General features: G+C 35.5%; 1 protein-coding gene across 3 annotated transcripts in view; it reads right to left on the reverse strand.

Moving 5' to 3' along the window:
- TCF12 (transcription factor 12) overlaps positions 1-22,889 on the reverse strand; it is a 381,102-nt gene that overhangs the window by 180,754 nt on the left and 177,459 nt on the right. For all 3 annotated transcript variants that reach the window (XM_047075064.1, XM_047075063.1, XM_047075062.1), the window contains exon 5: positions 6,616-6,718. In XM_047075064.1, the coding sequence (XP_046931020.1) occupies positions 6,616-6,718 (103 nt within the window). The remainder of the gene's footprint in view (positions 1-6,615; positions 6,719-22,889) is intronic.

A 22,889-nucleotide genomic window follows, 5' to 3' on the forward strand; every position in this document is an offset into this window, starting at 1 on the left:
TTGTGAAGGCAAAGTAGGGATATGGAAGAGACAATGTTGCTAGGAGCAGAATATTATTAAAAAAAATACATAACATAACTGCATTGAAAGAAAACATTCCAAACCACTAAGGAATAAGGTATCCTGTAAAATGGGAGCCAGAAGGGTCAATTTACAACAATTTGCAAAGAATGGAGTGAGGGAACTACAAGTACTGAGTAAGACACAGAAGCACCCCCTTCCGTATTCCACTTTCTTGGCCCATTTTGCCTCTCCAATTTTATCCCATTCTCCCAACAAAAATTTTTAAGGGTAAAGTAAGGGATCTGATGACATTGTTTGAACACCTGGATCTGCCATGTCTAAAATCAATCTATTTTCAGCTGTCTGCAATATGTGACTCAGTACTTTTTATTGAACACAGTTTAAGTTCATTTCTGTCATTTGTAAGGAAAAGAGTCCTGACTAATACACTAGATCATGTTACTCCACAATAAAAAAATTTCCCTGTTCACTTCTGGCTCTGTCTTATTTTGATTTCTTCTGAAGTTCTGTAAAAACTTCTTTGTATCACTCCCCTTCTAACATGTGTAATAATTATCAAAATTATTTCCCCTACCACATTAAAACAGCAAAGTCTGTAAAGACAGACTGAACCTTACTTTCATATTCTGCCATATGCTATTTTCACACATTAAAAGGCAGAAAAAAAGGCATGAATGGATACATGAAGGAGAAAGAGGGAGGTATTCAACAATTCAGACTGGTTAATTCAGACTGGTCTAAGCAGTAGCAGAATAAAGAAAAAGATATGCATGAGGAAGAAAAAGATATTAAGAGCTAGAATGTGGAAAAAATGCTCGACAGAGGTAAAAAAGAAAAAAAGCAGTGTAGGAGAAAGGGGATATGAGCTAAATTAGAATGAAGAGGGTTGGGTCCAAGGTTTCTTTAACTACTCACTTCATTTTTCTTGGCTTTGGTTTCTTCAATGGTAACTAGGATTTTTTTATTCAAGTTTCTCAGTGCCAACATTTTGTTTGTAAGTAGCCAAAGAACAGAGAATAAAAATCAATGAATATGTAATTCATATCCTTTCCTGAGACTTGAGTTAATAAAACATAAGTATCATCCTTATGAAATACTGTCAAACCAGGTACTAAACTACACTGTTTCCCCTAAGCACAATTATCATTAATTGTTAATCATTAATTGTTAAACATTAATCATTTTCATTAATTCATCTAGTGAAGGAATTTCATATACATCAAAGTTATAAATCTTTTTATTTTAAAGTTTATTTATTTTGGCGGGGGGGGAGAGGAAGAGAAAAACAGAAAAAGAGAATATCCCAAGCAGGCTCTGCACTGTGAGCACAGAGCCCAATGTAGGGCTTGAACCCACCAACTGCAAGAGCATGACCTGAGCCAAAACGAAGAGTCAGCTGCTTAACCGACTGAACCACCCAGGTACCCCACACTTAGAAATCTTTTGAGGCCAGTGTTCTACTTACTGTGCCTTGATATTCTGAAAATGGTGATTCTACATTTTTTTGTAACTCTAGAAGAACTCTGGATTAATCAGAAATTATACTGCAGGCAAGATCAAGTATACAGAAGAGTTGAAAAGAGCAAATATATAGGAAAAAAGTGTACTTGGGTTTACATTCCCAGACAAGCCCATAGAAACCTACTGAATCCATAATAAAATGAAAATAATGTAGTAGCTGCTATTAGAGGGGGCCCCTTAAACTCTGAGGTAAAGAACGGTAGGGCTGACAGGTGCCTGGGTGACTCAGTCAGTTAAGCGTCCCACTTCAGCTCAGGTCATGATACCATGGTTTATGAGTTCAAGCCCTGCATCAGGTGAGCTCAAGCCCCACTCTGGGTTTTGCACTCCCTCTCTCTCTGCAACTTGTGGGATTCTCTCTCTCTCCCCCTCTCTCATAATAAACAAACAATTTTTTTTTGAAAAAAAAAAAAAAAAGAAGGGTAGACGAGCTGAGCAAACAGACTCCAACATGAAAGGAAGGACAGTTGGTTTATTTATAATTCAAGTAAGTCTGCTAAAAAGACTTAACAATACTGTATTTGAACAACTCAACCCAACCTATATTAGCTAAGATGTCTAAAATAAGTTATAAAAATATATACAGCAATATCATTAACATTGTGCCATTTTACATTTCAGACAACTTTTCATGTATTATCTTTTATTTTCCCCATAAAACAATCTATAAGTATTGCTCAGTGTGTGCCTCATGGAAAACTAGTTCCTCAAAGGCTAATGATCCTTTATACAAGAAGGCTTCTGTGTGTCATCTGAATCTAGGATGTGATGAGATGATCAAAGTTAAATAAGCTTTTACTCCTGTTTTTTTTGTTGTTGTTGTTTCCAGAGACTTTAATATCCCAAAGCACAATATGAATCTCTTAAGAAGGGGCACATGATGTACAATGTGTCCCAAAGTTATATAGCTATAGAACCATTTTTTCCTGGTCATTTCTGCAAACCAGGGTCTCCATAATTAGAGTGTAGGAAAACGATGAGCTAGTAAAAACCTGGGAGCATAGAAAGAACAAATACCTGACATGCCTAATGGAAACAATACTTGGGAGTCAGGAGACATGGATTCTATATTCAGTTTTGCCACTTATTGGTTCTGTGCCCTCAGGGGAAAAATAACACTTAATTTTCCTGTGCCTTAGTTTTATCATTTGCAAAATAGCAATTCTAATTCCAGTTGAAGTCTTTTTCAGGGTTGGATAAAAGATATTAGATACATGAGATTTTAGAACTATAAAATTCTAGACCTGCAGAAGACCTTTCAGACCAACCAGCAATATCCTATCAGAAAGGTAATTTTAAGGATCTGGAATAAAACCCACATCTCCTCTTGGCCCCACATTTCCCCCTATACCCTTCACATGCTGCTTTCACTCTTCAACAGATAAAATATTAAGAAAACATCTCTAGAGGCAGAATAAGTCTCAGAAAGGAATACAATTGAAAGTCTCAGAAAAAAAGTAATATTGAAGTGATATAATCTTGCCTTAAAATTCCCATTGACAACATATACACATATAGTCCAAAATAAGTAAGGCTTTGAAAAACATGGAGAGGTAGAAAGATAAGAGTAGCTCATCCCATAATCACTTGGAAATTGAAGGTAAACAATTTTTTGAAATAATTCATTTCTATATCCAATTAATAAACTGATCCTACCATCACCAAAAATATACCTAATCAACAACAGGTAAAGGAAAGCAAATCTTACTAAAATCAGTGAGAGAACTAAGGGTAAAGAAATGGACTAAGGCCGCAAGAGGCTAGAAATACATAAGATTATCTGGTGATATTACTGCAATTCAGGGCTACTGTCAAAGCTTTGCAGCTTTCCTATAATAGAGTACAGGACCGTTTGATGCTAATTACTTAGTGATGTGCCAAAAGGATGTATTTATTTCACTTGAAACATAAGAAAGCCCTTTTTTCCATAATGACAAATCAATGGGATAATTCTGGAATTCATTAAAAAGAAACACTAACTGATCCAACATAATAGCTTTATTTCCTATGTAAAACACTTCAAAATATCTAAATGAATATAGAAATGCATTTTTCTGTAGTAAATTGTTTATTATCGAATCATTATCAACCCTTGTTAGACAAAATTTCTCATTTTTGCAATGTGCAAAATCATTAAAGTGTTTGAGAGCTCCATCATGAAAGACAGTGGCACTTTATAATCCATTATTTCTTCAGGCAAATGTGCTTAGGGTTGAACATAATACGAAAAATAACAATATTCCCTAGCATATGATTCTATCCCCCCTCTTAATGGTATTTTTATATGTTGACAGCAATGATGAAATATGTTACTGCTTTCCTAGTAGCTTTAACTGTTTCTAAGCAGTCATCATTTACGGCATCACTCTGAAGTATTACCTGTAATGATGATTAGGTATCTACAGTTCCGAATGCTTCCCATACTGCTATGCATGTCTCAGTCATGCTTTAACAACATAGGTTTTTAGTCTGAAGTTCCTTTAAATTACCAAAAGGCTATAAGAGTGAATCTATCCATACACTGTATCGAGCACTATAAACCTACATATTTGAGTATCTAACAGTTCATTTACTTCAGCTCACATCAAGTAGGATTGCCTGTTGCTGTACAGAACTGCTCTAAAATTTAGGAGAAATTCATTTCCAAAGCTACTGTCATTCAGATTCCTTAAACTGTTAGATACCTCATGTGATCATTTTATTGAAAATAAAGGGAAGAAGTATAGTAAATTAGGTATTACCAATGACCGGTGAAATCCTTTTGAACATTCCTGCCTAATATTTTCAGGGTTATTTTCTCCTTCCTTATAGGTAAATTAACATTTTTAAGATTAGATAGTTAAAATTTACAATGAAAATGTATAGCTGAATATTAACGGTGCAGTGTAGTTCAGATGAATCCAGATTTTTTCACTCATACTGTGAAGGGATCAATCTGTTTATAAATTTGAGGGGTTTTTGGTTTTTTTTCAATGTTTATTTTTGAGAGAGAAACAGAGTGTGAGCAGGGAGGGGCAGAAAGAGAGCGAGATACAGAATTCAAAGTAAGCTCCAGGCTCCGAGCTGTCAGCACAGAGCCTGATGCGGGGCTTGAACTCATGAACCACGAGATCAGGACCTGAGCCGAAGCCAGACACTCAACTGACTGAGCCACTCAGGCACCCCTAATCTGGGTTTTCATAATGTTTCCAGATTTATTTTAGATGTTGATGTTATACACAGAGTATGTATGACTATTAAAAGATTTGTAATAATTGTCTGTAAACTGAAGAAACCAAGTAGCACATTTTCATAATTGCTCCAACTAAGAAAATGTTACCTCAAACTGAATTACAGAAATATTTTTAGTCAACAGCTGCTCAGAGCAAGTGACTGACATGCACACTTCTCAGAATTCATTTACTTCCCACAACTTTAACAGTCACCTTGGCTCAAAGCTATGCTAATGATGCAATTCCACTGGGCTTAAAAATCATATCTGTGAGCTAAGAATGAAGGTAAATTGCATAAACATAAAAAGGAGTAAGTTCTGATTTTTCACTTCTAAGAAGTATAGCCTCAATTAAGAAAGCTTAGTTCAATCTGAAATTACAACAGCACTGACTAGAGCTTGCTCTACCATATTTATAATAAATTAAATGCTACTTGGGAAAAAGATACACTACAAAAAGAAATTGGAGTGTCACATCTATTTTACTTTGATGGTAAGTTCAATAGAAAATTAAAAAGATAAACTGGAAAGTTTTCCCTGGCTAAATGCAAGGATAATTATTTTGTTCTCAGTTTAATATTGATTTTTACCTGGAATAAAGTGGTTTTCATTTGCATTTACGTTAAAACAAACTGTCATTTTAAACACAAGTTTTACTGCTCATTAGATTTTTTACTATTGTGTCATATTCAATGATTCTGGCTTTAAACTGGTAACTGCTTAAGGCAAAATCCACACTAGAATATCAGACTGTGTCCTCAACACTTCATGGAGGATAAGGTAATTAAAAAAAGACTTTGCAAAGCAAAACCATTTATAAAGAAATTGCAGACCACCAGGATTTTGGATTTGGGTAATCCATTTAGATTAGCATGGCTGTGTCTTAAAAGGACAATTCTAAGATCACAATATAGGTCATGTCCTTAACAAATAAAGTAATGAAATTAATGTCAATTACACAAACTTCCATATTTACATGACGCCAATGACGACAACTAAAGTAGATTAAACAAAGCTTTCTAATGTGCTCAGGCCCAGCAGAAACAAGAAGGAAAAATCATGTCATAAAGCTGAAATTCTTTTTAATCCGGCTCTGCAAAAAAGGTAAAATTACTGTTTTTAAAGAAAAAAAGAGTGGCATCCAAAGTAGGAGGGGGGAAAAAACCCAACAACTTGGGCTTATCATTTCAGATTGAACAGCTAAAAACTTTCATATGAGGAAGCAAGAAAGGAGGGAGACAGTGGTGTTTTGCAGGGAGTAGGGGGGGGGGAAAAAGAAAAGCTAACCTTAAAGGTTTTGCCAAAATATAATAATCAGGTTTGGGTGGCAGGTAATATCCTTCAAAGTACAACTTCACTATTGCAGAACACAACTTTCAAAATCCCCAATATGAACCCAAGTACTTAAAACAAATGCTGCCAACATCTAAGTGTACTATTAAGTTTTAATTATATAGTGCCAAAAGACATATTGTCCAACATAAGTAAAATCTGCTTAAAATCACTACTTTGTCATATTTTTTATTGCCACACGTATAAATGACTGTTAAGACAAATAGTCAATTACAAATGTCTCCGAAAGACATTTCTGCCCAGAAAGCAGAAAACATATAATGCCTGATGTCACAAAGACATTGACAAAACTGACAGTTAAAACACTACTACTTCTTTTTTTGATACTGATGCTTTTTCTGAATGCTTGCTCCTCAAAATGAGCTGAATAAGGAAAGCCTGGATGCCCCTAGAAACACAGGAACTTTCTTCTAGATACAGATGTGTATTTCCTGGACAAGGGGATAAAAAATGTCTCTGACCAAAGAGGCTTTGTGAAGACTCCTTGCAGAGAATTACCAACTTACCCATCAGATTTGAGTTCATGAAAGGTGTTGGGGACAAGCCTTCATGGGCCCCTAATCGACTGTCATTCAAGTGATCACTGTAATGAGGGCTGTCTGTAAAACCCTAGGGGGAAAAAAAAGACCGGAGTATTAAAGAGATTATTTGGCAGTCCTGCTAATTGAGCATAATGACACTCATCTAATTAATATACAGACTTACAAATGGTCATTCCTAACCAAATTCCTTGTTCATTACTTGAAAAACTAAAGAGAAATGCTCCTTTTATTCCTTTTAAGGTTTTAAAGTAGTTTCTTAATGATCTTAAAGAAAATTAGCCCTAGGAACTCTTTACATCCAAAAGGAAAGTTCTATAGTTCATCTTTTTTTTTTAAAGGATAAAGAAAATATATTTTTAAGTTGTAATAAATAAGGAAAATGTTTATCTCTACCCTCCATTCTGTCTCTAAACCCTACCAATTACTTAAAATACTAAAATAATCTACAATCAGTATATTAGAATTGAATCCTTTCCTAAATGGCAAACAAATATTTAACAAAAAAGATCTGTTTGTACTCTTTTGATACTAGTATAACAAGATATACTGCTAGAGAAACTGAATCATGTAAAAAGGAAAACATTTATTAAAAATAGCTGATTTAAATTCTTATGAGTTTTAAAAATGAAATTGTACACCATGAAAACAATAAAACTAATGTTATTATCTCACAAGAGCTGTTATTAAATTTCTCCTTATAACTTAAAACATGTTTTTTAAAAGCAAAGGAGGAAAAAAGATACTAACGTTTACAAATAAATGTTACAAAAGCTCTGTGGATTAAAAACTCTTCTGGTTCTCAGTCTCACACATACTAAGTACAAAATCATACTGTTTTTAAACACGGCTTTGAATCCTGGTTAATTAAACCTCGGGTGGATACCTGCCCTTCTGCTAACTCACGATGGTTTCAGTAAAAATCAGAAAAACCTCCTAGAGGCCCAAACAAGAATACAAACTGCCTTGGCTCCCAGAAACAGAAAACACCCAGAATCCCCTGGGATTATAAAATCATCAATCACTGAACATTTATCATTACCGAGACCGCAGGCTAACATTCAAGAAGACATTAATGGGGCTGAAACAGGCCTCACTATCTTTGCAGGCATGCTGTCAGTTCAACCAAAGGGCTAGGAACTGAGGGCTAAGTAACTGTCAAATCATTACAATTGCTTATGGATGCATGTCACAACTCCTTCTGCTGTTCTGTTTTAAAACTAATCTTCTGGGAGTGCTAACTCCCAGATGAATCTTTGTTTCATTTTTACCTACTTTAGAATTACTGATACACATGTGACAGACATACAAGAAGAATCTAGGTGACATTTACAACTTGGTTATGACCACAAGGATGTCCTCTGGTAACCACAAGGAAAGTCTCATCTGTCACAGCCACATGCAGTAGAGGCTTATACAAAACACAATGGCTCCTAGCTAAGGTCACTCCTTGGAGTTTACTTTTGTTGTTTAAAACTTAACACTCTTGAGGTGCTAAGTGACATGTCACTATCTCACAGACATCTGGGTATTTCTGCCACTTCCTCCCCCTGCCACTTTTAGGTATGTAAGTCAAAACAAGGCACTGAAACCTACAAAACACTCACTGAACCAGTGTTTAACATCATTACACAATGATATTACTCCAGAAAAACGCCAAGAGAAATGTGTTTGTAGGTGAGCCACACTGTTCACACTTCACTTAAATGCAAAAGAACAGCAAAAGATTAATTCTGTATGCTCTCAGAACTCTTCATTCTTGAAGTACCAAAAAAGAACTTTTTTCTATCCTGACCATAAAAATAAAACATTCAAGTTTTTAAAAACTATCTCCTAAAGCACAAGAATACAACTACATCTAAGTTTTACACACACATAGTATATTAACTTCAAAGATTACGTGTAACATAGATTAACAGAGAGGATAGTTATCTTTAGGCTTCCATTAATATGTGCTCAAAGAACACAGAAATTATTTTACTACTAACCACACATAAATAATAGTAAGTACTATCCCTTACCCATGGGCATCCATATTCTGCAGGACACAGTACAGAATTTACTACAAGATTATTTTCCAGTCTACTGATAAATTCTGGGATTGTCATACTGCATGACAGAGAAGTAGTCTAGAAACTTTTTTTTAATACATACAAGCAAGATTTGCATATCAAACTTCAGTAAGGCATAATTTTGCTCATGTAAGATCAAAAATTAATAGAAATTTGAACATTTTCCCTACACCTCAAAAGTTCATCTTAATGTATACAATTTTCTTGAAAAGTTGCAGCCCAAGAGGCAAAGAGAAATAGTACCTCATCCACAGATGCAAACTGATGCAAGAGGACAGGACAAAGAAAACGGACTTATAAAAGACTGACATAGTTTTGGATCTAATATATACCAAAACTTCACCTGAAAGATGAACTAGCTACTGTTTCTAGATTATTCATCATTCTTTCCACAAAGTCGTAGTGATATCTACCAGAACAGAACTTTTCATGAACCAAGATGCACAGTTAAAAACTAATTTATAAACATTTAAATAAGATCACTATAGGTCACATTTTTAAGATTAGTTCTAGAAAAGTACAGTTATCTGTCAGCTTGTTAATGTGTCAACTAGCTGGATGATACCTAGAACAGTGTTTTGCAAACTTCAATATTCATATCAACTGACCGGAGATCATGTTAAAATACAGATTAAGAAGCATAAGGTCTAGGGGTGCCTGGGTGGCTCAGTTAGTTTAAGCAACTGACTTCGGCTCAGGTCATGATCTCACGGTTTGTGAGTTCGAGCCCACACCAGGCTCTGTGCTGACAGCTTGGAGCCTGGAGCCTGCTTCAAATTCTCTCTCTCTCTCTCTCTCTCTCTCTCTGCCCCACCCCTGCTAGTGCTCTCTCTCTCAAAAATAAACACTTTAAAAAAAAAGACAGAGAAAAACATAAGGTCTAGAACGGGGCCTGAGATTCTGCAGTTCTAACACAAACGTAATGTGATGCTACTGGCCCACAGACCACACTTCCAGTAATAAGAACATAAACAATCTGGAAATACAGATCTCTTTCACATATAGAGAAGAAAAATTCAAGTCTAGGAAGGTGATAGCCAGGTTTGCCCCAACCCTGCCTCAACCAGAACCACATTAAAAATACCAGAAGTTTCCAGAGAATTATGTTAGGAAGAAATCTCACAGTTAAGCAAAAGATCTAAAGCAATTAGAATAAAAAATATTTTTATGTATGTAGGTCTGTATTCCTCCATGTAGTTATAAGGTGAAGACAGATGTCAAATAGTACTTTAATGAGACAAATTTAGTTGACCTGGAGTTTAAACAGACTCCATGAGTACCACACAGATTTAGGCAATGGGGAAGGATGCTGATAGAAAAGGCAAAAGGAAAGAATGCCATACATAATACAGTTTCGGGACAACAGAACAGCAGGGAAGAAAGTGGAATAATGCAGTGGCCAGCCAGAATATTAGAGGGTAGAGAAAATAAGGGAAAGGTGACTGGCCTGAGGGAGGGGGTAGAGTAAAAAGAAGGGAATAAAAAACAAGCAAGCAATTGTTAAGATGAAGCCCAACAGATCAGTCAATGGTATTGATAAATGAATGCTATTTCAATTTTAGGATGAAAAGGAAGTAAGCCAGTAAGATCATTAAATACAGAACTATCAAGGTGCATATTTTTTTTAATTTTTTTTTTAACGTTTATTTTTGAGACAGAGAGAGACAGAGCATGAACGGGGGAGGGGCAGAGAGAGAGGGAGACACAGAATTGGAAGCAGGCTCCAGGCTCCGAGCCATCAGCCCAGAGCCCGACGCGGGGCTCGAACTCGTGGACCGCAAGATTGTGACCTGAGCTGAAGTCGGACGCTTAACCGACTGAGCCACCCAGGAGCCCCTCAAGGTGCATATTTTAAAATGACAGAACATTACTATGTTAATAAAAATGGCCAATTCTGCAAAATGGCTTTACTATTAAAATAACCATTAATAAAATAGACTTTTGTACATAAGAGATGATAAACGTACATTATATAGGATAGCACAATCATCTATCATAGCAGCTTTTTAGTCATAGTATGCTAAATACATAAAAATATTTCCAAATGTACTCTAAAAAATTACTGTTCCTGTTTAATGATAAAAATGGAAAGCACTCAAAAAAAATCAGTAACTGATAAAATCAGTTGATACACAGATTACAAAAACTGTTCAACTCTATACTTAAAATCTGTCTAAACTACAATTTAATTTGCAAATCTTAAAAAGTCTCGTCTATGAATGCATAACACTTTGCAAAATCTTTATATTGTGAAACATGTTCTATAAAAACGCATTTAGTACTTTTCTCTATGTTCATTTCATGATACAGAATTCAGAAATGTTAATCCCTGCTATAATATGACAAGAGACCTGACGCAGTCAATCAGATCTTCCACCATTTTTAAACTAATTTAAAATATACACAATAAGTCAAATCTTTTCTGCCACAAATAACAAAACAAAAGCACCCAGTATTGTTTACATAATAGTACTCTACTCTGGTTTGTCTCCTCAAAAATACAAGAACTTTCACTGTTGGTTAATTTTTTAAATATTTCATTTAAAAAATTTATTTCACCCAACCAATAAAGTGTTATCTACAGAGTACCTTCCCAGGTTGGTAACAGACTCATGGTTTTTCTAACCTATACTGCTATTTCTTTGTATGAAAACCAGTGCCTAACCCTATTTTAAAATATCCTTTCCAATTCTTTTCAATAGTTAAAAAGGGAAGGGCAGGAAAAGGCTATTTCAATAAAAATTTACCTTCTCAGAAAAGAAGGTATTGAAATTACTTAACTATCCATTTAAATTATACCATAATTAGCTGTTATAATTGCACTGTCCAGTGTAGTGGATAAATGTAGAATTTTTGAGCCAGAATGGTAGATGTGAATTCCATCTTTCCATCCACACATACTAGCTGTGTGACTTGAGGCAAAGCAATCTTTCTTGCCTCAGTTTCATTATCTGTAAAATTGGAATAATAACAATATCTTCATCTCATGGGTTGTTGTAAGAAGTAAACAAGTTAATATACTGTACCAAATGGAAAAGTGCCTGGCACATAGTAAGCATACAATAAACGCTGGTCACTATTTTATCATCTCATTTAGAAATTGTTGTCTAACAAATTTTGAGAATGCATGGACTGTGTCTGTTTTTTTCATAATTACATCCTCAGAACAATGGCTACTGCATACAGAGCAGTTGCTCAATAAATGATGGATAGGAGATTTTAGCTGCTAAATGCTGCGGAGGTTCAGATATTATAAAGGTTCAATCAGTTTTTCTATAGAACAACCAATAACTCGTAGCAGAAAGAAGGCTGATGAAAAACTGGCTTATTTAACTGGATTGAATAAGAACCCACAGACCTTTGGTATTTAGAGAGCCACAGGATTTTGCACCATGTATTGAAATCCTCTAGCTCCTAAGTGGTCAATGCCAGCAGTATCAGTTAAAAGCTATAAGCCATCAGAAAGCTTTGGACAAGACTAGGATGCAAATGGATGGTCACATCTCAAAGACAGGTAAAACTGAAATAAAAATAAGTAGCAATAGCAAATGAAGTTTAAAAGAAAAATGGTGGTCTTATTATATTTCTTTATATACACCTATGATAAATTACCAAAATAAATGTCTACATAAAGAATGTTATACTTTTTAAAACAAATGCTTGAATGTGATTTGTCTCTCTCCATTAAAATGCACTCATGAAAAAGACAAGTGAATTGACTTGATCACAGTAGTCTGCTATCTGAAAGCAGGGACTCTGTCTATATCTGTCACTAGTGACAAGCACATTAATAGGCACACAGAATGTAACTAATAAAATTTGTTAGTTTAATGAATGAATTAAATGAATCAAGCTTACACATGAAAAAGCTACTTAATATTCAACAGGTTAAGATTCTGTTATCCTTTAACAGGTCAGATGCTAATACATAATAAATTTTCCTGACAAATAGATTTTGTCATCCAGGTTCATAAATTCCTGGAAGGAAGAATGTTTTCTCTTTATGATCCCAAAAGAGACCGGCACAGAATTTTGCATGTAGTAAGTGTTCAAGCTTTTCTTGAGGATGAATAACCTCTCCAGGTAACTTTTTGAAGTTTTTTAATTTTAAATTTTTTTAGTAATCTCTATATCCAAAGTGGGGCTCAAAATTACAACCTTAGGATCAAGAGACATGCTCTTCCTACAGAACCAGCCAAGTGCCCCTCCAGGCAACTTTTATTTTAACATTTGTTTGTTTGTTTATTCATTTTTTGAGAGAGAAATAGACCACAAGTGGGGGAGGGGCAGAGAGAAGGAGACACAGAATCTGTAGCAGGCTCCAGGCTCTGAGCTATCAGCAAAGAGCCTGATGTGAGGCTCCAACTCACAAACCTCGAGATCATGATCCAAGCCAAAGCTGGACACTTAACTGATTGAGCCACCTAGACGTCCCTATTTATTTTTGATTGGGGGGGGGGGGGGGAGAAAGCAGGGAAGAGGCAGAGAGAGAAGCAGACAAAAAAATCTGAAGCAGGCTCCGTGCTATCAGCAGAGAGCCCGATGTGGAGCTCGAACTCATTAACAGCGAGATCATGACCTGAGCTAAAGTCAGACGCTTAACCGACTGAGCCACTCAGGCGCCCCAACCTCCAGGTAACTTTATTTATAAATGCTAAGACATGGTTTCATACAATTACTATAACCCCAGACTGAACAAGAAAGTCTTAAATTGTCACAGGTGGGAGGAGAGGGAGAATCAAAATCTTTTAGAGGTGAAAAGGATCCTAAAAAAATATGATGGACACATGAAATACTGCTTAGCACAGGGACGTGAAATACTTGTGAACATGAGATTTCAGAGGACCACCTAAAAAAGCTCACACAGGTTCAATGCTAAGTTAAGCCCACTCACGTTCACAAATTTATCCAAGTAACTGCTAATGCCATCTGTCAGAAGCAAAGTTGATGCTCTCTTGTGCTGGCCTATAGCTTTGTTGTGTTGGAAAGTTTACAAGCAGAAATGTTTCTACATTTTACTTGTTTAAAGTTCATTCTCTACATGGAGAAATCAAAACATCTCCAGGCATCACACGAAAAAGAATACTGAAATGAGAAAAGCAAAAAAAACATTACTGAATCCAGATGTTACATAGGATTTTAGGGCCCTAATACACCATATAGTTCACACTCATTTTACCTACCATACAGACGAAAAGACACTAGTGAAGTTCAGTGTCTTGCTAAAGATCTGGAAGTGAGGGAATGGCACTGAGGTTAATAAGAATTCCACATACCTAATAATCCATTCACAGTGGATTGATTATATGAGGCAAGTGTAGCCAAGATTCTCATTTTACATATTAAAAAACTAAAGTTCAGAGTAATCAAGATGACAAAACAAACGGACTTAAACTCTGAATCATTAACTTCTAATTAGAAGTTTTCCCTTATTTTGTACCATTATTCTATGTTACATAAAAAAAAAGACTTGCTCCTTAAAGTTGTTGTTAAATTCCTTGATATTAAGTTCAAAAAAGATGAGCAAATCTTGTTTTGGTGGTTTTCAGAGAGTTAATTCTAGAAAACTTTTTCCATATTATAGGTCTACATCTTCTAGGTTTTTCAATTCTAAATGCTTAATTACCATCCTCCTGACAGATTTTTAAAGTTAATTTCTCCACCAATGACTATATCAAAATCATAAATCCATGAACACGTGAAACAGAAAAAGTGAAGAACATCTTTTCACTACAAATACAAAAGAATGTAAAATAAATTACTTTGTCAAAAAATTATTAACCCATATGTACTGTAACTATTTTCTATATAAAATTCAATGGCAAAATGTCACTGAGTACTATTACGTTAGTTTGTAAGATTATAAATAAGCAGCACCAACGACTGATGTTTGAAAGAATACAGAAAAACAATACTTACATAGAGGAATTCCACTCATTTTGTTTGTTTGTTTTAGCCCCACATATTATGTGGTTCTCCCCAAAACTACAGACAGTAATGCCAGACAAGAAGTATACTATTCTGTCGATGGTTTCTAATGTTTACATTTTGGCTGCTTCTCAGTAACTAGACAAACTTACATAGACTGTTAGTTCCTTTCAGTTCAGAAATGGATGCTCCATTTAGAACAAAAATTTAAAAAACAGTGAAAAGTAAACTCAATTAGAAAATTATCTATCTTAAAAAATTATACTATAAAATACAGTACCACATATGTAACATTTTTAGGACATCTGTTAATTTAGTTTATTCCTAAACTAACATCCTGACTTTACACTTAAAAAGTATTTATTAAAAGATTACAAAATTAACTCAAAATGGATTAAAGAACTTAAAAGCCTAAAACCATAAAACTCTTAGTTGAAAATATAACAGGTAACCTCCTTGACATCATTCTTGGTGATGATTTTTTGGGGTTTGACAACAAAAGCAAAGGTAACAAAAAGCAAAAATAAGCCAATGGGACTACATCAAACTAAAAAGCTTCTGCACAGCAAAGGAAAACCATTAACAAAATGAAAATCCCACCCCAACCTATGGATTATAATATGTGCAAATCATGTATCTGATAAGGGGTTAATATACAAAGTATATAAAAAACTCATACAAGTCTTCTATGGTGACAGATGGTAGCTACCCTTGTGAGCATAGCATAACAAAAACTTGTCAAATCACTATGTTGTACACCTGACATTAATGTAACGTTGTAGGTCAACTACAATAAAAGGGGGGGGGGGAGGGGAAGAGCTCATACAACTTAATAGCAAAATAACCCCAAATGATCTGATTTAAAAATGTGCAAAGAGGGGCGCCTGGGTGGCGCAGTCGGTTAAGCGTCCGACTTCAGCAGGTCACGATCTCGCGGTCCGTGAGTTCGAGCCCCGCGTCGGGCTCTGGGCTGATGGCTCAGAGCCTGGAGCCTGTTTCTGATTCTGTGTCTCCCTCTCTCTCTGCCCCTCCCCCGTTCATGCTCTGTCTCTCTCTGTCCCAAAAATAAATAAATGTTGAAAAAAAAAATTAAAAAAAAAATGTGCAAAGAATCTGAATACATTTTTCCAAAGCAGATCTACAGATGTCAGAAGGCACATGAAATGGTACTCAACATCACTAATCAGGAAAATGTAAATCAAAACCACAATAGGGTATCACCTTATACCTGTTCAAAATGGCTATCTTCAGAAAGACAAGAAATAACAAGTGCTGGTGAGGATGTGAAGAAAAAGTAAACCTCTCATGCACTTTTAGTGGGAGTGTGAATTGGTACAGCCACTATAGAAAACAGTATGGAGGTTCCTCAAAAAATTACAACTAGAAATACCATATGATATAGCAATTCCACTTCTGGGTATTTATTTGAAGAAAACAAAAACACTATGAATCCCCATGTTCACTGCAGCATTATTTACAAGCCAAGACATGGAAGCAATCTAAGGGTCCACTGATAGAAGAATAAAGAAACAGGTGAGTAAACACACAGATACACACACAGTGGAATATTCTTTAGTTGTAAAAAGGAAGGAAATTTTTCCATGTGCAACAACATAGATGGACCTTAAGGGCATTATGCTAAGTAAAATAGGTCAAACAGAGAAAGACAAATACTGTATGATCCCATTGATGTGTAACCTTACAACAAAACAAAACAAAACAAAACAAAACAAAACAAAACAAAACAAAAACCAAGTTCATAATTACAGAGAACAAACGGGTGGTTACCAGAGGCAGAGATAGCGTATGGGAGATATGAGTGAAGGGAGAAAAAGGTACAATCTTCCAGTTATCAAATAAATAGGTCTGGGGATGTAACGTATAGCATTTTGACTACGGTTAACAATACTGTATTGTATATTTGAAAGTTGCTAGGAGGGAATCTTAAAAGTTCTCATGGGAAAAACAATTTTGTAACTATGTGTGGTTATGGAGACTTGTTGCGGTGATCATTTTGCAATATATATACACAACAAATAATTAGGTATATACTTGAAAACTAATATGTATCAGTTATATCTCAATAAAAAGAAAAAAGATTACATTCACATTAAATACATAATTTTACCCACTTTTCTTCCTATATATCCTTTTTGCATTTTCAAAAGGTATTAGCCTATGATGTATTAGATAATATTTTTATTTTAAAGGTAGTTCTCCACAGATAGTTTGAGAAGCACTAGTCTATATCCTTGGTACTAAAAATGTGGGCCTAGAATAGCAGTACTGGCAGTTTTGTGAGACTGTTTAAATGCAGAACCTCTAAGTGCATCTGAGACTTAAAAACTCACAGTCTACATTTTCAAAGGACTTTCAGGGGATTCATATGCAAATTAAAGTTTGAGAAGAACTAGTCCTTATTATCTTGTAAATCATGGAACCTGGTACATGGCAAAATAATATTAGCTCATTTTATTTCTTCTCCTCCTACCACTAGCACTTCATTAAGATCTAAAAAGTTCACATTTTTAAAACCAATTCTTTCATTGTCCCTTTCACATACTATATATAACCAGGGAAAAGTAGATACAAGTGTTAAAATGGCAATCTACTGCAAAAAAAAGTCTCAGATTTTACACATTTTATAAAGCTTTTATCTTCTACTACTGTATGTCAACAGATTAAGACTAAGCATATAATAACTGCTCAATAAATATTTTTAAATATTTGCTATTTGTGAAATCAATTCAAATAAATCAAACCGAGGAACAAATGACTTTATTAAAACCCATTCGGGCGCCTGGGTGGCGCAGTCGGTTGAGCGTCCGACTTCAACCAGGTCACGATCTCGCGGTCCGTGAGTTCGAGCCCCGCGTCAGGCTCTGGGCTGATGGCTCAGAGCCTGGAGCCTGTTTCCGATTCTGTGTCTCCCTTTCTCTCTGCCCCTCCCCCATTCATGCTCTGTCTCTCTCTGTCCCAAAAATAAATAAACGTTGAAAAAAAAATTAAAAAAAAAAAACCCATTCATTAAGAAGCAATAACTAATTGCAAGAAGGAAATGAGCAAAACAATGTTCTGACATTCAGTGCAATGACATATTTTTAAATAACTTTTTTTTACTTATTTTTGTTATCTTTTATTTGAGAGAGAGAGAGAGAGAGGAGAGAGAGAGAGAGAGAGAGAGAGAGCACGCAGGAGAAAGGTAAAGGGAGAGAGAGAATCTTAAACAGGCCCCATGCTCAGCAAGGAGCCCAGAGTAGGGCTCAATCCCACAACTCTGGCCACCCAGACTTCCTTTAAACAGTTTTAAAACACCGCTTCTATATGTTAAATTTTGTTAAATGATAAATGTTTATTTTATAAGGTGAGAAAAATAAAAGCAAAAATCAATTCGTATGTAAACTAACGTTTTTTTAATTTTTTTTAACATTTATTCATTTTTTGACAGAGACAGAGCGTGAGTGGGGGAGGGGCAGAGAGAGAGGGAGACACAGAATCCAAAGCAGACTCCAGGCTCTGAACTGACAGCACAGAACCCGACGCAGCTGGAACTCATGGACCATGAGATTATGATCTGAGCTGAAGTCGGATGCCCAACAGACTGAGCCACCTAGGCGCCCCTAGACTTTTTTTAACCTCCATAAAATTTATAAGAAAACGACTAGAAAAATTGTATGTATTAAGAGTTTTAGGTGGCTCAGCCAGTTAAGCATCTGACTCTAGATTTTGGCTCAGGTCATGGTCTCATGATTTGTGAGTTCAAGCCCTGCACAGGGCTCTGTGCTGACAGCGTGGAGCCTGATTGGGATACTCTCTCTCACTCTCTCTGCCTCTTCCCTGCACTCTCTCCTTCTCAAAAATAAATAAAAAACTTAAGAAAGAGTCTTAAATTTTCTTGCCTATATTTTCTAAAATTTCTATGAAAACCATTTATTGCTTCCTAAAAAATATATAGTTCCTCAGTTTTTTTCCTGTAACATGATTAAAGTACCATACTCCCATTATAGAAAATTGATAATTGTACAGAAATAGCATCCACTTTGTAGGAAAAAAAAAAGATTCCTATGTTATCTCAACTGAGATGCAAAATCAACAAAATTTGGACATTTTCTTACAATTTTTAAATGTTTCTAAACTAGTTTAAACATATAAAAATGTATGTAACAAATAGCTTTGTATCCACAATTTAACAAATAAAACATTGCTAATATAGTTTGAACCCCTATGGAATTGCCTCAAATTCCCCTCCAAAGTAAACAATACCCTAAATTTGTCTTTTTTTAAATTTTTTTTAATGTTTATTTATTTTTGAGACAGAGATAGATAGAGCATGAATGGGGGAGGGGCAGAGAGAGAGGGAGACACAGAATCGGAAGCAGGCTCCAGGCTCTGAGCCATCAGCCCAGAGCCTGACGCGGGGCTCGAACTCACAAACCGTGAGATCGTGACCCGAGCTGAAGTCGGACGCTCAACCAACTGAGCCACCCAGGCGCCCCTAAATTTGTCTTTTTAACACCTTCATGCATTACTTAATACTTCTATTATATATGCATATTCCTTAAATAATATATAGCACCATTCCGCATGTTTTAAAATGTTATCTAAACAGTATCCTTTTTCTTTCTCACTTAACATTCAATATGTAAGACTGACATGCTGAAAAAATGTAGCACTGGTACAGACATGTTGGTACTATATAATATTCAATTTATAAACATACCACAATTTATCTATCCATTCTCCTTTCAATGGTATTTGGATTTCCCATTTCCCCTTATTAAAGATAAGGCTACCATAAACACTTTAGCATATAACATGGAAATTTATGTGAAATTTTCTCTAGGAGTATGCACACCTTCAAGTTTACTAGACCTTACCAAACTGTTCTGTAGGATAGAAATACATTCATTTAAGAAAAAAGTCTCCAATTTTATACTGAATCATGAAGTTCTAATAGACAGCCCCAACTTATGGAAAGAAAGCTTCCCAAGTCTACTTAAAAGTTGTATGTAATTTGTGATGGACTTCCCAGATGGCAAAAAGCAAAGCAATTGCAATTACTTATTGTGTTTACTTATTAGTTCAATTACATAGTTTTTTTCTTATCTAAAACAGTCTGTCCTGGGTTAAAAGGCAGTCCTTTGCTATAATAAATATTCAAGACCGCATTTGTTAAATGAGTTACTCTTCTCTAGGCTCCTGAGTTTATCTTAAGGTTCTATAAATAAAACTGCATCCATTACTCCAGGTGTTGATCAAGCAAAACTTGACAGAAATACAATAATATTTTTAGTCTGTTGCTAGTATCAGGTCTTGATGCTCAGCGAATAGGCTGTTATAGCCACGTAACAGTGTGGACTGATGTTGATTGTTAGATTATGACCCCACAAGCCTAACAGACATGATTAAAAGAGTAATGTATATCCTAGTAATATCCATAGGACAATACTTTTTAATTCTCTTGTCAGCTACAGTGATACTGACCATGAACCAGCCATTTCCTGCTCCTAAACTAAAGCCACTCATATTTAAGGGTAAGCCTGAATTAAAAGTTTAACAGTGAAAGAATGTTCTTTTGACAACTGGCTTATATGGGTGGGAAATCCGTGGCCTGGATTTATCTCCCTGAAGGTAAAAGTAAGTAAGACACAGATGAAAGATCAGGGATTCCTTGTAGGAATACACATGAAGTTTTTACTCAGTCTAACTAATTCAAGGTTTCCTATGCCAACCATAATAGCATAGATTTGATGATACTATTTGCCAGAACATGAGTTAAAGGCTTTACTCAATCCTCACAACCTCACAAACTACTATTCCCATTACATAGATAAGAAAATGTGTGCAGAAAATTTACATAATTCACATGATATCCAACAGTAAGTAGCAGAATGGGTCTGAACCCAAGCAGTCTGACTCCAGAGCCCACCATGCAATGTTGCCTCTCTAGTAATAACTGTTCCTCCTTAGAATTATTGTGAATTAAATGGCTCAATGACAGGCTAGAGCCACACAAAATGAAAAGTATGTGTTCAAACAGTAATTCACAAGTGATAAAGGAATTAAGCCTGGAACATGCAACAACAACAAAACAAAAAAAAATTAACACCCAACTAGGCAAGTGGTATTTGAAATAGCAGAGGCAGTCATAAGAGCTTTTGAGAATTTATGAACCTGTGGATTCTGATGGAGAAAAAGCAAACAAAATGGGAAATGGAAAAATTTCCTTTGGTAAGTGGATATCAAGTACATTCATTCATTCCTCTTACAGAATACTCCCCTTGCCCAAAGTGGGAATAAACTGTAGCAACCTTCAAATGATGCTGAGATAGTTCCTGGTGAAAAAGTAAACAGAGGCCCCAACAAACCTAGAAGCAAATTTATATGCCAGGACCAGGAGCTGAGTGTCCCCATGTAAGATGGAGTTTATGATGACATGCCAATTATAAGGAAATGGGGCAAAAACTCTAGAGAAAGGCTATGTAGCTCTGTTTCAACAAACTAAGGCATTTTATCTGAATGGCACCGAAGATTGCAACAACAACAGCAACAAATATATATATCTCCTACAGAGGTAGGAATCTTTAGGGTTAGAGCCTTAAATCCAACTTCAACTCAGGCTCACCCAGAGAAACAGTGTCAGAGGAGGCACCTCATCTTCCTTAGAGAATTGGTTACTTACTCTGCAGAACTGAAGCTACCCAGACATAGCAAATGAATGCAAAAGGACTTTTAAGAAAAAGACCCATTATGCCCTTCTTCAGTTCCTGGATCTCTGGAATTCCTGATAGGTACCTAGCTAAAGTACCACAGGTGCCATATAGATACTCTGCCAAAGAGAGAAAACTTTACTTCTACCTAGTACTGAGGAAGACAGTGTTCCTGATTCCTGATTTATAGTTTCTCTTGCAGAGTTCTCAGCAGCTAAAATGTTAGGACTTTCTTAAAAAAAAACCAGAAAAGCATCACCATCAGATAAGTGAGGTAGGTGCAACTACTCTGTGACTATATCTGTTATACAAAGCCTAACTTTTAGAGATGAATGATAAATGGGCTTCTGAAAACTAAAAATGATCCTCTTAGCAGAGACTTGTATATTAAATCTTTTAAAATGTTTATTTATTTTTGAGAAAGAGACAGACTTGAGCAGGGAAAGAGGGGAGAGAGAGAGAGAGAGAGAGAGAGAGAGAGAGAGAGAGAGAGAGAGAATCCAAAGCAGGCTCCAAGCTGGGAGCACAGAGCCCGATGCAAGGCTCAAACTCATGAACCATGAGATCATGACCTGGGCTGAAGTCAGATGCTTAACTGACTGAGCCACCCAGGTGCCCTGAGACTTCTACATTAAATGAGTAGGTTAGTGAAAGAGTTCATCAAATTTTTCTTGGTTTTTGTAAAATTCCTCATTTTTAACTTTTAGAATTTTTAAATTTGACAAAGCACTAAAATTTGAGAAAGCTTCTAATTTTTTTTAGTTTAGGAAAGCATTTTAAAGTTATATTTGTAAACAGAACACATGTGCAGCTTTAGAATCACTGCTTCCCATCAATATGTTAATAATATTTCAAAGATGTATTTAACAAACTTTTCTCTTTTTGGTTAGCATTTATTGCTGACAACATCAATGGAATTAGACTTTAAATACATGACCTCTCCCATTTTCATGGTCCTTTTGTAACAGAAGACCCATCACTCATTTTTGCATGCTTGGCAGACTTTGTTTTACATATCAGTAAATGAAGCTATCTCCTTCTCCATCAGCTGCCTAACCCAGAAGGCCTCTGAATAACTCCAACATCCTGCTAAGGAATGACTCCTTGGGGAGTACTCACTTATCAGTTTGAGGAACACATACAAGATTTGAATATGGGCAAACTAACTTTTTAAAATCACTAAAAGCAGGATTTTTGTGGCTATTCATGTGTCCAGATATCTTAGCTCACTCATATCACATATTTAATGAAATTAAGTGAATTCATTAAAAAAGAAGAAAAAAATTAATGTAACAAAAGTAGTTTCACCCTTCCTCTATTCTAAAAACCATGTACCCTAGAGGAAGTATGAGAAGTAGAATCTATTGTTCTGTCCATAAAGGGTTTTTGAATGCTTCTCAGGAGACACATCTCACTCCATGGCTATTCTATTATACAAAGATAGTATTCTTCATACAATATGATATTAAAACATAAACCAGCAACTTCATTTAGTAAACAACCACACAAATAGATATCTGATCCATTATGA

This window comes from Lynx rufus, unplaced genomic scaffold (assembly GCF_022079265.1).
Source record: "Lynx rufus isolate CCGP_SWC_20201006 ecotype Redwood Valley unplaced genomic scaffold, mLynRuf1.p SCAF_13, whole genome shotgun sequence".
In the NCBI taxonomy this organism is placed as follows: Eukaryota; Metazoa; Chordata; class Mammalia; order Carnivora; family Felidae; genus Lynx; species Lynx rufus.